Raw genomic sequence first — 16,903 nt, forward strand, 5'->3', positions numbered from 1 at the left:
ACAGAATACGAGAGAAGTACTGGTGCAGTGTCGAGAAGTGCGAGCTGATGCAAAGATCAGGAGTGCAGCCACAAAGAAAAGGGACAGCAGAATCCTTGCCATTGTGAGTAGAGACCTTGTAGCAGCTGAAGGGCACTACCACAGGTCATGCTATAGACTTTACACCAAAGAAGAGGTTTCCAAAGGAGAGGTTGCCAGCAATGAAGATGATGATGCTGCAGCCCAGTATGAAGCTGCTGTGAATAAGGCATACAATGAGCTGTTCCTCTTCATCAGGATGGAGCTTTTTGGCAATCTTCAAGTGATGACAATGACTGATCTCTCTTCTAGACTGGTAGCTTCAATGAACTCCCAAGGCATTGCCCAAGTCAAGGAATCAACCAAGAAGCACATAAGGCGAAACCTGGAGAGTGAGTTTGCTGGAGCCTTGCAGATATTCCCTGATAAGAAAGGAAAATTCCTCCTCTATCCCGATAACTTGTCCATGAGGGAACTTGCCAAAGAAAATCAGTCTCTCAAAAGGGAGCTGCAGACCCTGAAAAGTGTCAGTGCACAAGATGTTATAGCCAAAGCAGCCATCAAATTGAGAGCAGACATTAAAAGTCAAGATGTTCCTCAAACCTGGCCGCCTGAAGTCAAACCAGAAGCAGAATGTCCTGCCATTCCAGAGTCGCTCATTATCTTCCTGTACTCTCTACTCACAGGCTCAAATGATCCTGATCATGCATCCCAGAGAGTGCAGTGCCTTCTGCAGTCAGTTGGCCATGACATAGTATATGCAGTGACATGTGGAAATACCAAGCCTTCCAAGCACATTGTTCTGCCATTCAGTGTCAAATCGTTGACAGGAAATTTAGAGTTGATAAACATCCTCAACCGACTTGGTCACAGTGTGTCCTATTCACAGATGGAAGAGATCAACACTGCCCTGTGTCTCCAGAAACTCTCATCATCAGGGAGTGGCATTGCCCTTCCAGCTAACATCCATCCTGGTATTTTCACAACTTTAGCCTGGGACAATATCGACCGTCTTGAAGAAACTGTCAGTGGTGAGGGAACATCTCACAGAGTCAATGGGATTGCTTTGCAAGCAAAGCCAGTCAACCCACTTCCTGTCCAACCCATGCCCACTGTTCCCAAAACAAAGAAGAGAAGCATTGATGGACCCCCACCAATGTTACCAACTTACAATGCTGGACAACGGGTAGGGCCATCACAAAGCAAAAAGTCAGATGCCGATACTGCAGCCAATACTAAGCTTGCCAGAGAGAAAAACCTTCTTTGGGTCCTAGCACGCATGTCACAACAAGAAGAACAGTCAGTCAGCAGCTGGACAGGCTTCAACATCCTGACTCGAGGAGAGATGACGGTCATCCCCGACAATATAGGCTATCTGCCTACCATCAATGCTCCAGCGACACAAATGTCTACTGTCAACGAGGTGCTTAACCAGTCACTGAGCATCATGCAGTGCTTAGGCCTGAGGAAGATTGTCTGTGTCTTTGACCAAGCCCTGTATGCGAAGGCTGTCGAGATCACATGGAAACACCATGACAAGTTCCTTGATATCATCGTTAGGCTTGGGGTATTCCACACCATGTGCACACTGCTGGCAATAATAGGAAAGCGTTTCCAAGATGCTGGACTCAAAGACCTCTGCATTGAGTCTGGCATGATTGCAGAAGGCTCAATTGCTGGTGTTATGGATGGCCGCAAGTACAACAGGGCAGTGCGACTACACAAGCTCCTGTATGAGGCTCTCATGAGACTGACCTTGAATGGTTTCCTGTCCTGGTTGGAAGAAACTCAGGAATGACATGGTTCACCTGAATGAGACACTGAAGACCATTGACAGCCTTGGGAATGAAGTCTCACAACATGCTTTGAAGGAGGTCCTCGAGAACAGCTCTTGTACACGCATCATGGATCTATTTGAAGTCTACCGTGAGTTCCTTAGAGGTGGAAACGGCAGCCTCTCGAACTTCTGGATGTCCTATTTGGACATGGTTGAAATCTTGTTGGGGCTCATCCGAGCATCCAGAGAGGGAGACTGGATGCTACACTTGGCTAGCATTCGAGCAATGATCCCATGGTGCTTTGCTTATGACAGGATGAATTATGCACGCTACCTCCCCTACTACTACGCCCAGATGTCTGAGCTGCCCATCACACACCCAGATGTGTACACAGAATTCATGGAAGGAGGCTTCTCAGTCCAACTGGGCTCCACCAATCCCTTTGGCCGAATCCCTGTTGACCAAGCTATAGAAGAAACGGTGAACAAAGACACCCAAACAGCTGGAGGGACAAAGGGATTCAGCTTGAAGCCAGGAGCTGTGACCAAATATTATCTCACAGCTGAGTATAGAAGCATGTACCTCAGACAGCTGAGAGACCTGACAGGTCAAGGCAGGTGCAAATGGTCTCATCCAGATCTACAGAGTCCAAGGATCAAGAGAGATGAAGCAGATGTCCAGTCTCTCATGGACCTTATGGAGAATAACTGGCTCAATCCTACGTCCCCTGATGAGATTGATTTGGTTAGCCTCTCCACTGGCAACATGGCTCCACCTGATGTGACCATAGATCTCTTGAGAGCTCTTGAGAAAGGAGAAGAGGCCTACCAAGCATTCCAGCAAACAAGGTTAGATGCAGACCCACCACCTGTGAAATTCCACGACAAGATGACCAAGCAAAGTCTGAAAACATTCTCCAATGTCAGCACAAAACAAGCTCATGGAAAGAAAGCACAGGATGTGGTTCTGAAGGCAGATAGAAACCTTTTCAGTCACATGATCCTGGTGGCTGAAAGCAGGAAGGTGAATCTGAAGGATGTCCTTGCCTACCCATTGGGCCCACTACCATGGGCACTGGCAAATGCTGATGGGTCCTTACGAAAAACAAACAAGGCTGCACTTGCCAGAGAGCTTGAAAAGAATGTATCTCCTGCAGAAGACATCCCAATCCCATCTACTTCCATCATTGATGGGATGAGCCTGGTCCAAAAAATGAATGGCAACAACAAAACCTTTGCACAGGTGGCAGAGTCCGCCTTGACCCAGGTCCTCCATGAGGGAGCACAGAGTGGGAGGATTGATGTTGTTTTTGATGTCTATCACCAGACTTCGATCAAAGATGCTGAACGACTGAACCGGGGTGGAGACATCACTCTCCAGTACAAGAATCTTGCAGGGGGACACCACGTCCAGCAGTGGAGAAAATTTCTGTGCAGTTCCTCCAACAAGACCAGTCTCATCAAGTTTCTGGTGGAAGAGTGGAAACTCCCACGATACAGAGCTATGCTGCATGGCAAGGTGTTGTACATGACCTGTGAGGAAACCTGCTGCAAGTTGACAGAAGATGGGTGTGAGGAAGCAGCAGAACTGCACTCCACACATGAAGAAGCTGACACCCGTCTGCTCCTGCATGCATTGCATGCAGCAAATGCGGGCTCAAAGTCAGTTATCATCACAGCTGAGGACACTGATGTCATGGTGCTTTGTCTTGGCTTCCAGAAGGACATCACCTGTCCCATCTACCAGAAGTGTGGGACTCAGAACCGCACACGGTTTGTCGACATCACCAAACTGGCAAGTTCATTTGGAGACAGCATCTGTGACAGCCTAATTGGCTTACATGCCTTCACAGGCTGCGACACTGTCAGTGCATTCGCTGGTCGAGGGAAGCTGAATGCCCTGAAGATAGTGAGAAAGCACACTTCCTGCCAAGAGACTTTTAGTCGACTGGGACAGACATGGAATGTGAGTGATGAGCTGTTCCAGAAAATTGAGCAGTTCACCTGTCGGATGTATGTTGCTAATAGCAGCACTGCTGAGGTGAACAAACTGCGTTACCAGCTCTTCTGCACCAAAAGGGGAGAGGTTGAGTCCAGCCAGCTGCCACCATGTAGAGACTGTCTCTTTATGCATGTTCAACGAGCCAACTATCAGGCAGCAATATGGAAGTGCTGTCTGCAGGCTAACCCTGTGGTGCCAAGCCCTACTGAGTATGGATGGACAGACGATGAAGGCAAGCTGGCCATTTACTGGATGCGCTCCCCACCTGCACCAGATGTGGTCTTGGAAATGCTAACATGCAAGTGTGTGCATTCATGCAAAATGCCAAGCTGCATGTGCCTGTCAAATGGACTTCCATGCACAGACATGTGCAGGTTACAGACCTGCAGTAACCAAAAACAGCAGGATGGTCCAGAACTGGACTTTGAACTTGGGGAGTCAGATGATGAGAGAAACGAGCAGTTTGATGAATGACAGTGTGATGATTCTGATGGTATTACTGTGGTAGTAGTCTATTGATGCACAGGATGTTGATTCTGGACTTGGTTACCCAGAGCTTGATAACAATAATGTAACCATATTCACATATACCCATTACCCTACCCATTACCATTACATATACCCACTAATGATATGGGATTACATGTATCATTGACTAAGTATATGTAAATGTCAATGTTGTTTAAAATATTAAAATAGTTCATTACCTCACTATGGTATTCCTTTTTATCATGTATTTTGATTGTGTATTTAAACAAATGTATAGAGACCAGTTTGTGACCTAACTGGCTTTGGTCTAGTTCTCATTTAAGGCTCACAATCACCTCACACAATGAAATAGTATGGGTATATTATACATTTTCTGAATCTTTACAGTCCTGTGAGTATTCCAGTTTTTGTGTTTTGTGTCCCTGGTATTCCTAGATGCCACAGGGCTAAAAGACAGTATATAGTTTAGGCGAACATTGCAGAAAGATGTGTGTTATTGACAGGTTGAAGAGCTCAAGTGACCTCTATATTTGTGAGAAATATCCACAACAGGGCTTGAATGAAAGCTAAGAAGGTCCCCTTTAAAATGATACCAAAGACAATATTATAGAACATTGAAAAATGTCCTGACCATGAGGCTAAACCAGGATATGCACCAGCGTCTAAAATGCAATTTAGTTTAGCGGGTGGTTAACTTCATGAGCTGATAACTGTGATACAGCTGCCACTCAGGAATGGTTATCATACCAAAATATCATCTACAGACATGGATCCTTTCAAAAATTATAAGTAAGTTTTGCCACCTTGAGTGTACTGAAATATCGTCTGGCCCATGGACTAAAAGGTTAACCCAGTCCAGACTGGTTTAACGGAGAGGAGAACAGGTTGGTTGGTTAGAAGTTGAAATATGGTCCTCCCTTATCTAGCACAAGTGTGTGCAGTTTTAAGTTTGGCCAAGATCTTCTGCGTCATAGTACATTACTTGACATGTTTTATGGGAAAACAGTTTCACGTGAAAGTAAAATGCTTGAAGGACGTGTTTATCTTTACAGAAAGCATTATATAGCAGAAAAGGTGAGTGTGAGACATTATCCCTCAGTCCCACTAATGTACGCACTCTGTCCAAGTCAACAGCACTTGACACTGGTATAATTTCTTGTTTAGATAAAAGATTATGTATTTGACTGAGAAAACAAGGCAACTTACAAGTCCTTCATTGTCCATTCCACTGCACAGAAAAATGTCAACGTCAACATCACAATTGAAATAAACAGATAACGTGTGTGAGACGAGGGGAGAATCAAAGGGATGTTATCACTCTCCAAGTTCTGTCCTTCTTGATACATCAGATCTATTTTCCATTTCTTTGTTTCCAGAGCTGGACACACAAACCCTGTAAGATGGTAACATACATAAGAGAAGTTTTTATTAAAATCAGTGTTTGAATGGAACACATCTGGGGCCTCTTCATGATCTTGTCTCCACATAACTGGAGTACCAGGGTGTAGTGAAGACTCCGACTCACAGAGCGAGGCTAAATATACTGTTATCTGCTGCAGAAGTGGGCCCTGCAGTATTGGGGTTATGAGATATAAATAAAGATGTATTTAACAGTGATTATGCTGTAAGCTTCGGTATGAGCAGTATGACCCTGCTGTAGATTTGTTCATTTTCCTTCTGTTTAAAGTGATTTTCTATGCTGCTCTTATCTGTGTGACGTCTCACATTAGCAAGTGGGGCAAACCTCCCACTCTCGTTTCTGTCTTACAGACAAAAAAGTAAATGATCACCAAAATAGATCAAATTTACATTTGGCATTTATGGTTACCAGCACTACATAATGTCAATGGGCTCTCTCTTTCGGTCTCCAACATACACACACATGTGCACATACGCACATAGACACCACACAACATTTCAATCTAGCAATCAAAAGTTTATTTCATATATTAAAATGCAATCAAGTGTGCTTTACATTATGTCAAAGTGCAAGCATAAAAAGTAGATGATAAAAGAAGAAAAATAAACAATTTAAAAAAAAGTTTGAAAAAAATAGATAAATAGCATTTGCACAAGGGTAGTTAACCAATACTAGGATTCAGTTAAAAACTGGCATGGATGTACTGTGTATGTATAAAACTAAGTATGTATGTTTGTATAATGTATATATCAGCTTGCATTTCATTTTGTGTATGTGTTTTCCATTTTTTTGTTTGTTGTTGTTTTCCAAAATCTTAGATAGAAAAACTTAGTTGAGTTTTGAGTTGCAACTTCTCAAGGTAAATGATACTGGATTGAGCTACATGCCATCAATGGGCAGCAAAGGTTAGGGAGACTGTTTTTTTAAATGTAGCGGTAGGTTCAAGCCCCCATTAAAGTAAGCATCCTGCTGCAGTAACTCCTGAAGTGTCCTTGAGCAAAACCCTGAACCTCATCTGACTCCAAGTGCCACAGATCTTTATTTCAGTCATTTTTAATCCGGTCCTCGGGGACTCGCAGTATTGCTGAATGTCTATTCATCTGGGTACTTAGTTACAAATACAGCAGTGGTGACCTTTCTCTCTGAGCTCTCTGTGGAGGGGGCGAGGGAAGGGGATTTTTGTCCTCAAGGAGTCAATAAAGAATTAGTTTGCAAAACTATTATTGTTATCGCAAAAAAAACCCTAAAATTCAAGTGAGTGTCATTTTGATAAGAAGCAACCATAAACATTTCGTCAGCATTCAGTCACATTTCTTGCTTATCTTACTCGTACTTAAATGCAGTTAATCTGACACCCACAGAACAGAGGTCTCTGGGGCGTCTGGGTGGCATAGCGGTCTATTCCGTTACCTACCAACACGGCGATCGCCGGTTCGAATCCCCGTGTTACCTCCAGCTTGGTTGGGCATCCCTACAGACACAATTGGCCCTGTCTGCGGGTGGGAAGCCGGATGTGGGTATGTGTCCTGGTTGCTGCACTAGTGCCTCCTCTGGTCGGTCGGGTCGCCTGTTTGGGGGTAAGGGGGAACTGGGGGGGAATAGCATGATCCTCCCACGCGCTACGTCCCCCTGGTGAAACTCCTCACTGTCAGGTGAAAAGAAGCGGCTGGTGACTCCACATGTATTGGAGGGAGGCATGTGGTAGACTGCAGCCCTCCCCAGATCAGCAGAGGGGGTGGAGCAGCGACCGGGACAGCTCGGAAGAGTGGGGTAATTGGCCGGTTACAATTGGGGAGGGAAGGAAGGAAGGAAGGAAGGAGGGAGGGGGGGGGGCGGGACAGAGGTCTCTTCTTCATAAAGGCCAAAAAAAAACCCCTTAATTCCTTTTTGATCAGTGGGCCTTGATCTGTACATACAAATGTGTTCTTACACACCCATGGAATTTTTTAGCCCTGAAGTTTGTCTCAAGAGACCAGTGTAGAACCTGGGTAACCCCTGAATTTAGACACCAGTTGGCTAACACTGATGTCTTTGCAAGCTTGGGTCATTGCTTGTTGCAAGAGGTAGATAATAGATGTTAAGGGGAAGGAATTACAAATAACCATCAGGCTTTGCTGCTGACTGTCAGACAATCTTGAGAGCTGAAAAATTCCATGGGTGTGTAAGAACAAATTTGTACCTATATATTGTTTCAGTGCAATTTCATTGTGTCTGTCAACAAATTGTGGCACCACTTTTTATGTTTGGTCATTTAGATTCCCGCTCTGCATGACAGTAACATCTATAAAGCACATGTAGTTGTTTTTATTTAGTGTCTTTATGCATGCTCAATAATCCAGGTGAGAAAATCAAATAAAGTTGAATCAGTTCATCTGGACACATTTATTGACAGAAACATTTCATCACTCATCTAACTGACCTCTTCAGTCTAAACTGACTGCAACGTTGCTGTCCATCTGTAAACAATACAGGTGTATGCAGAGTCCTGGCCTGGTGCCAGGCCAGGACTGCAGTCTACACCCATTTACAGGCCAGTGAAGCCACTCTTCAAGAATGAGGACGTGCACATCCTTAATAGGGAGAAATGCTGGTTTGAACAGGGAGCCAAAGAGGCCATCTATATGAAGAGGGGACGACCATCACTGAACCAAGGGGGGAGCCAAAGAGCACATGTCACCATCTTACCATGCTGTGATTGCAACTATTCCCAAATCCTCTGTGAATAGTACACATGGCCATTGTGACTCTAGTTAATGGTACGCCTATTTGCATATGAAACGGATCGTTGGCTTCGGTCGTTATGCCGCTGTATTGTTTATAAGGGTGGGCATACCTACAGTCAGTTGAGACTGAAGAGGTCACTTAGATGAGTGATGAAACGTTTGCCAGTAAACATGTCCAGATGAACTGATTCAACTTTGTTTTTATTTAGTGTTGTTGCTGCTCACCTGCATTTGTTTTTGTTCTGCTACAGTTCTGCTGCACAATGCAATCCCTTTCATTGGATTTGGATTCCTGGACAACGCCATCATGATCGTTGCAGTAAGTTGGGGGTTTGCATACTGTTTGTCTTGTACAGGTCAATGGCCTCAGCATGGCCCCTCTGCTGCCTGTGTCAGCCCCAGTGTGAGTTTGATGTATTTTATGAGATTAAAGAAAATTATGCTTTCATAGAACAGGAGCACACTTTGGATGAAGACACTCACAAAATGGCATGCTTCTCTGTATATTTCGTACCGTCTCTCTTTGAGTAGCTGCCTGTTTTTGTCTGTTTATCTTTAAATGAATTTCTCTCGCTTTCTCTCTCTGTCTGCCATTTATATAGCAGACTATCTGTGAACCTGTTCTTCCTCTGCCTCTAGCTTCCCTCCCTCCCTTCCTTTCTCTCTAGACATGTCAGAGAGCACGCTGTAGCGATCCATCTCAGCCCATTGTTGTGGCCTCCCATATTCTCTGCAGGGAAACACAATAGAGCGGAACAATCATCCTCTGAACTCTTAAAGCAGCAGTAGGCAACTTTTCGGCTTTAAGTTATCATTAAGAAGTAAATGTTCATTGCACAGTGATTTAATGCGTATAGAATAATGACACCATCAGCGTTTAGATTAGTTCCCTATAAGCCTCGCTTTCACTATGCAGTTCTGTCTGCCACCGGGCATGATCTCACAGAAACATTTAGGCTTGATTTACGGCACAAAGGAAGTGCGCCAACCATTGCGCAACCAAAATAAGAAGAGGATAGTGCTTTTGTTTTCCTCGGTAGCTATCCCCAGTAGCAGAAATGGCGGTCGGTGGAACAACCAAAGTGACAGTGGAAACTACCTGGAAAGAGAAAAAAAATCCCTTTGACGAAGGAGGCAAAGAAAGGAAAGAGGGAGAGTGATAGTAACAGGTAAAACAAGAATGAACCTTGGACAGACATTCACTCAGTGGAGCGAGCTCCGGTGTTGTCAGATCTTGATCTCGATCAGATCTCGATGGGGAAACAGAGTTCGATACAACACCCGGGACTTGAGAGGGTTCCAAACCAACTTTCAATTGTCATTCTTTCAACTGGATCAGTAAGTAATACAACCTGTGTACTTATTAATACTGCCGGATGTTTTACTCTGTCTTTATCATAGCACTGAGATAGGGATTTGTAGTTAAAATTGTGATTCTTACAGTTGTTTCTTGTTTTGGACAGTAGCCAGGCTACTAACGAATGGAAAGCAACCCGGTTGTCTTTGTGACAGTGGCGCAAACAATTAAAAACACTTGGAAATGTTGGGGGAGGGGTGGTTTGAAAAATTGTCTACAGCTGTTTTAACGCAGTCGTTTGATGGGACATGAGGTAATAGAGAGCGAAAAATATAAAGTATCATATATTTTGAAGTCAAATTAATTGAACACTTGCGTGCTCGGGTGCCATCATGGGTGGGTGATTCATTCCCAGGACTCTTTCACAGGGACGTGACAAAAGAAAAAAGACAGGAAAGAAAATTAGAGAAAACCACATACAGTCAAATAAAAAAGAATGAATTTAGATGTATAGCTACATCACTCACAAAAATTAGAATATGCACACAATATTTGCAACTGTTAATGCATTAATGTTAATGCATTAAATCATACCTTGATTATTCTTGTAAAAATTCATTGCCCTCAAAAGGAGGAAAGGTGAATCTGATTATTTGCATTACTGGTCAGACAATCTTCTAAAAGGAATTGGCGTTTCAAAGATTTTTTTTTTATATTAAATACTAATTCCTACCAGTTGGAAAGTGCCACAATCACATTTCATTTTAGTCCACAGTAAAACTCTCTGGTTGGAGGCATGCTAATTCATGAAATCCACGAGTGTTGTGTTTGTTTACTGGTGATATATATATACATATATATACATATACAGTGCTGCTTGAAAGTATGTGAACCCCTTGAGCAGTTTAGATTTTTCTGTTGTTTTACCATGATTTTCTTATTCTATCATCACCAGTTTTTATGTATGAAATGTCAGATATATGTTTATCAGTTGCATGTACTTGTTTAGTGGGACTTGTTTAAGTGTCCCAAAAACTACATGAAACATGGAATTAGTGTATGTGCAAAAGTAAGTGAAGCCCCAGCTGTATTGGTTAAGTCAAGCAGGTAACAGACTCGGGTGAAACACATTTGGGTGCTTAATTAATAATTTAAACAGACCAATGAAATGAGACATCCTTGGGAAAGGGTTTGGCCTGCACTAATTAAAATAGAGAGGAAACCAACCAAACCACTGTGGTCCCATACAAATGAACAATGCCGAGAGCAAAGGAGATATCCGAGGACATGAAGAAGAGGGTAGTGACAGCCCATCAGTCTGGGGAGGGCTATAAGACCATCTCCAAGAGATTCCAGCTCCATCCATCCACTGTAAGACAAATAATTTACAAATGGAGGGCCTTCAACATGACAGCAACTCTGCCTAGAAGTGGACGCCCATCAAAACTATCACCCAGAAGCACCAGAAAAATAATACATCAGGTAAAGGCCAACCCACACATCACCTCTAGAGAGTTGCAGACCTCTCTGGTAGCATCTGGGACAAATGTGAATGCGTCTACAATCAGACGAAAATTGAATAGCCATGACATTCATGGGAGCGTTGCTAGAAGGAAGCCTCTGCTCTCAAAAAAGAACAAAGCTGCCCGTTTCAACTTTGCCAGAGATCACTTGGACAAATCAGAGACCTTCTGGAAGTCCATTCTCTGAACAGACGAGTCCAAAATAGAATTATTTGGTCACAATCAAAACCAACATGTTTGGAGAAAAGCCAACACTGCATGTGAAGAAAAGAATCCCCTCCCCACAGTGAAGCATGGTGGTGCAAATGTGAAGGTCTGGGGCTGCTTTTCTGCTTCTGGACCTGGATGACTCCATATTATCCAAGGAACCATGAATTCTCCAGCATATCAACAAATTCTTGACCAGAATCTCCTGCCATCAGTCAGGGAGTTGAAGCTGGGACGAAAATGGATTATGTAACAAGACAATGACCCAAAGCATTCCAGCAAAACTACAAAGGAATGGCTTCAGAGAAAGAGGATTCGTACTCTGGATTGGCCCAGTCAAAGTCCGGACCTTAATCCAATTGAAATGTTGTGGCGAGACCTGAAGAAGTTGGTACATACCAGATGTCCCTCCAACCTCTCTCAACTGGCTGAGTTCTGCAAGGAGGAGTGGGCAAAAATCCCCATAAGCAGATGCGAGAGACTGGTTAGTGGTTACAGAAGATGTTTGGTTGAAGTAATGGCTGCAAAAGGAGGAGCCACAAGCTACTAATACAAGGGTTCACATACTTTTGCACATGTTAAATTTTCAGTTTTTGTGAAATAAACCACCTTTGTTGAATTAAATAATGAAAATATATCACTTTTTGTGTGTGTGTCCATTATTTGGAAGGTGTACTTTACAAATTGGGATTTGGATGTATGTGTAATAAGCTTATTTTAATGTTTTTTACAAAAACAGTGACCATGTCTGGAGGGTTCACAAACTTTCAAGCAGCACTGTATATACACTCACTGGCCACTTTATTAGGTACACCTTGCTAGTACCGGGTTGGACCCCCTTTTGCCTTCAGAACTGCCTTAATCCTTCGTGGCATAGATTCAACAAGGTACTGGAAACATTCCTCAGAGAGTTTGGTCCATATTGACATGATAGCATCACGCAGTTGCTGCAGATTTGTCGGCTGCACATCCATGATGCGAATCTCCCGGTCCACCACATCCCAAAGGTGCTCTATTGGATTGAGATCTGGTGACTGTGGAGGCCATTTGAGTACAGTGAACTCATTGTCATGTTCAAGAAACCAGTCTGAGATGATTCGAGCTTTATGACGTGGCGCGTTATCCTGCTGGAAGTAGCCATCAGAAGATGGGAACACTGTGGTCATAAAGGGATGGACATGGTCAGCAACAATACTCAGGTAGGCTGTGGCGTTGACACGATGCTCAATTGGTACTAAGGGGCCCAAAGTGTGCCAAGAAAATATCCCCCACACCATTACACCACCACCACCAGCCTGAACCGTTGATACAAGGCAGGATGGATCCATGCTTTCATGTTGTTGACGCCAAATTCTGACCCTACCATCCGAATGTCGCAGCAGAAATCGAGACTCATCAGACCAGGCAACGTTTTTCCAATCTTCTATTGTCCAATTTTGGTGAGCCTGTGTGAATTGTAGCCTCAGTTTCCTGTTCTTAGCTGACAGGAGTGGCACCCGGTGCGGTCTTCTGCTGCTGTAGCCCATCTGCCTCAAGGTTCGACGTGTTGTACATTCAGAGATGCTCTTCTGCATACCTCGGTTGTAATGAGTGGTTATTTGAGTTACTGTTGCCTTTCTATCAGCTCGAACCAGTCTGGCCATTCTCCTCTGACCTCTGGCATCAACAAGGCATTTTCGCCCACAGAACTGCCGCTCACTGGATATTTTCTCTTTTTCGGACCATTCTCTGTAAACCCTGGAGATGGTTGTGCGTGAAAATCCCAGTAGATCAACAGTTTCTGAAATACTCAGACCAGCCCGTCTGGCACCAACAACCATGCCACGTTCAAAGTCACTTAAATCACCTTTCTTCCCCATTCTGATGCTCGGTTTGAACTGCAGCAGATCGTCTTGACCATGTCTACATGCCTAAATGCATTGAGTTGCTGCCATGTGATTGGCTGATTAGAAATTTGCGTTAACGAGCAGTTGGACAGGTGTGCCTAATAAAGTGGCCGGTGAGTGTATATATTAGACCATCGGCCAGGGATACGGCTGAATACTGAATGGAACAAGGAAGTTTCCTTCCCAATGAGCAAGACCCATACATATTTTTGTAGCAGCTACAACAAGGAGCCTCCTGTAGGTAGCTCCTTCCCTGCCTCATTTGGAGAGGTTACAAATTATGCACAGGAAGGAGGAGAAACCGTAAAGGTAAGCATATGCTGCATTATTCAAAGTGCTGCTGCTGTAAGATTTATGGCGATGACTTCAGGGTATCTGAGAATCTTTCTGCAATATTATAATTCCCTATTTTTCTCTCCTCAGGTGCTTTGTCTGGCTGCTTGTTTTTATTTCTAAGCTGTAAAGTACGCCCTGCTATTTGTTTATGGACCCCCGATAAGGCCGCAACCGAATGCATTAGTATCACTTTTACATTGTTTAAAAACTGACTGCACAAAAATAAGCACTTAAAGCACACTTTCTGCAGGTGATTGATTGTGACTCTCTACTTTTCCTGTTGAGCATCAGCGCCAATGTCAGTCAACGTTGACTTCGTGACATTAGGTAGCAAAGGCTTTTCCGTGTCCCCAAAATATGGCCAATTCTCATTGTAGCTTTTGCTGCTTGGCCTCTCTGACATTTTCGAGTGAGGTTATAGAAAAGTGACAACGTATGCATTTTTCTTTATATTCAGGTCTAAAAGCAAAGGACCTGGAGTATCTTACCTCTGCACTCTGGCTCATATGGGACTAAAATATTTGTAATACAGGCCGGGGCTATTGATAACTTAGCCTTGAAAACGTTTAGAAAATGTTAAAATTAATAAAACTCACACTGGGTCCCTGTAGGGAATCTTAAGAAGGGAGCTGTCATATACAGTTAGAAAGCTGCGCTTTGGGAAAGTGAGACATGATGTAGTCATTTGGACTTTAGAAAATAGAGAATTAGAGGTAAAGCAGTTGGGATGTGAGAAAGTGAAAGTGGTTGAATTTCGCCACGGGGTAAAAAAGTCTCACTAGAGAGACATGTCTTAGATGGAGATAGCACAATTAGAGAGCTCATCTAAACATATTCTAATCCTGCTGCAGAGCTGCGCTACGTACATAGAAAACCCCCTTTGGGGGGTGGGGGTATGTCCGGGTGGTGTGGTGGTCTGTTCCATTGCCTACCAACATGGGGGGATTGCTGGTTTGAATCCCCGTGTTACCTCCAGCTTGGTCGAGCATCCCTACAGAAACAATTGGCCGTGTCTGCAGGTGAGAAGCCGGATATGGGTATGTGTCTTGGTCGCTGCACTAGCGCCTCCTCTGGTTGGGCGGGGCACCTGTTTGGGTGGGGGACTGGGGGGAATAGCATGATCCTCCCACGTGCTGCGTCCCCCTGGTGAAACTCCTCTCCGTCAGGCTAAAAGAAGCGGCTGGCAACTCCACAATTGGGGAGAAAAAAAGGGGGGGGGTCCTAAAAAAAATGTCTGAAATATTCTAATGTAAACCGTTTGTTGGCATAGTGCCAAAAGCCCCGTCTGCCTCAAGTTGAAGGACAGCATTTAACCACTGGGAATAGGGAGAGAACAGGAAGTGATATCACATCTCATACTGTAGTCTATATAACCAATAATGGTTTATATTACACGGGCAGGAATGAAATCATACAGGAACTGTGCTCCTTATGTGATCAACCAACTTGTGTAGCTAATGAACTGATGAATCTAACACAAACTGTGTGTGTGTGTGTGTGTGTGTGTGTGTGTGTGTGTGTGTGTGTGTGTGTGTGTGTGTGTGTGTGTGTGTGTGTGTGTGTGTGTGTGTGTGTGTGTGTGTGCGCGTGCGTGTGTATTCTCCAGGGCACACAGATTGAGCTGTCCATAGGAGTGATCCTTGGCATTTCAACCATGGCAGGTAGGATAACTGTATGATAACAGTAACAGTATCTGAATTTGGAATATTCGGTGTAAGACTTCTAATAGGAATAAATGTGACTTTGATAAAGTTATAGTATTTACACTGTGTGTGTGTGTGTGTGTGTGCACGTGTGTGTAAGAGATGAGAATTTTAATTGTCTAACAAACATCTTTATGTTGGAGTATAAGTTGAGTAAACTGTAGCAGCCTGTTAGTTTCTGAAACTTGGAAACTTACAGATGTCTTAAAAAGGAACATATAAAGGGAAAGAAAGAAAAACTTTTACTTACACGGTCCGTCACCTTTTCCTTGGCTCTGATTAGGATTCATGGATGGAAAAAAATCAAAATCTGACCTTTGCTGTTTCAGTAAAATAACAGTGATAGTGGCACTGATGCAATTTCAGTGGTACAATAAAACTATTGAACATTCATTCCCAGTTTGAAAACACCATAACTATTTTATGAGGTTTTTTTTATTATTATTTTTATTGCCACAATAAAGATATTTTTGCTTTCAACAGAATGAAACGGGGTTGTATTAAAAACATAATCAGGTGTTTGCATGTCCATGTTAAAGGCTTTTCAGTTTGAAATCTCATCAGAATTCTTTCAGTGGAAACCATCTATTGACTTACATTATATATGTGCACAACTGTTCACAGGCCTTGACTGCAATGTCATCTGGGAAAAATGTTTGTCTCTTGTTTATTCAGCCCGTGTGTTTGGGTGGTATAACATTACTCACCTAACCTGCTACAGCCTGACAAAAATCTATCAATCTGGGGGGCGTCTGGGTAGCGTAGCGGTCTATTCCATTGCCTACCAACACGAGGGTCGCCAGTTCAAATCCCCGTGTTACCTCCGGTTTGGTCAGGCATCCCTACAGTCACAATTGGCCGTGTCTGCTGGTAGAAAGCTGGATGTGGGTATGTGTCCTGGTCGCTGCCCTACCGCCTCCTCTGGTCGGTCAGGGCGCCTGTTTAAGGGGGAGGGGGGACTGGGGGGAATAGCGTGATCCTCACACTCGCTACGTCCCCCTGGTGAAACTCCTCACCGTCAGGTGAAAAGCAGCGGCTGGTGACTCCACATGTATCGGAGGAGGCATGTAGTAGTTGGCAGCCCTCCCCGGATCGGCAGAGGGGGTGGAGCAGTAACCGGGACAGCTCGGAAAAGAGAGTAATTGGCCACATACAATTAGGTCGAAAAAATCTTATCAACCTGGTTTGGATAGGGTGTTTTTTTTTTTCCAAGTTTATTTCCTGTCTGCTGAGTGATGACATGCCAAATCATAGCGGGTGCCCTTTCTTAGCCCTCTGAAAAAGAAACAGCCCATCACAATTCATCTTCACCACAGTTATATCACCGTTCTCCTACCCTTATGATGGCCACTTAATTTGACTGTCGCTCTGGTACTAATCAGCAAAGCAAAGCATGTGTGTTAGGGAAAAAGACAGAGTGTGAAAGTGACAGACGGAAAGAGGGAGAGAGAAGGTGAAAGAAAGGTTAATGACAGCTTCATAAATATGGTAATACTGCCCTCCAGTTGAAATGAATGGCACC

At 43.8% G+C, this 16,903-nt stretch overlaps 1 protein-coding gene across 5 annotated transcripts in view; it reads left to right on the forward strand.

The window, feature by feature from the left end:
* The window catches only part of LOC130117920 (transmembrane protein 65-like), a 94,949-nt gene that overhangs the window by 41,120 nt on the left and 36,926 nt on the right, over positions 1–16,903 (forward strand). For all 5 annotated transcript variants that reach the window (XR_008810721.1, XR_008810723.1, XR_008810722.1 and 2 more), the window contains exons 4-5: positions 8,681–8,748; positions 15,285–15,339. Coding sequence is in view for 1 of the 5 variants with exons in the window: in XM_056286183.1 (XP_056142158.1) it covers positions 8,681–8,748; positions 15,285–15,339 (123 nt within the window). In the remaining 4 variants the exon portion in view is untranslated. The remainder of the gene's footprint in view (positions 1–8,680; positions 8,749–15,284; positions 15,340–16,903) is intronic.

This window comes from Lampris incognitus, chromosome 9 (genome assembly GCF_029633865.1).
Source record: "Lampris incognitus isolate fLamInc1 chromosome 9, fLamInc1.hap2, whole genome shotgun sequence".
Taxonomy (NCBI): domain Eukaryota; kingdom Metazoa; phylum Chordata; class Actinopteri; order Lampriformes; family Lampridae; genus Lampris; species Lampris incognitus.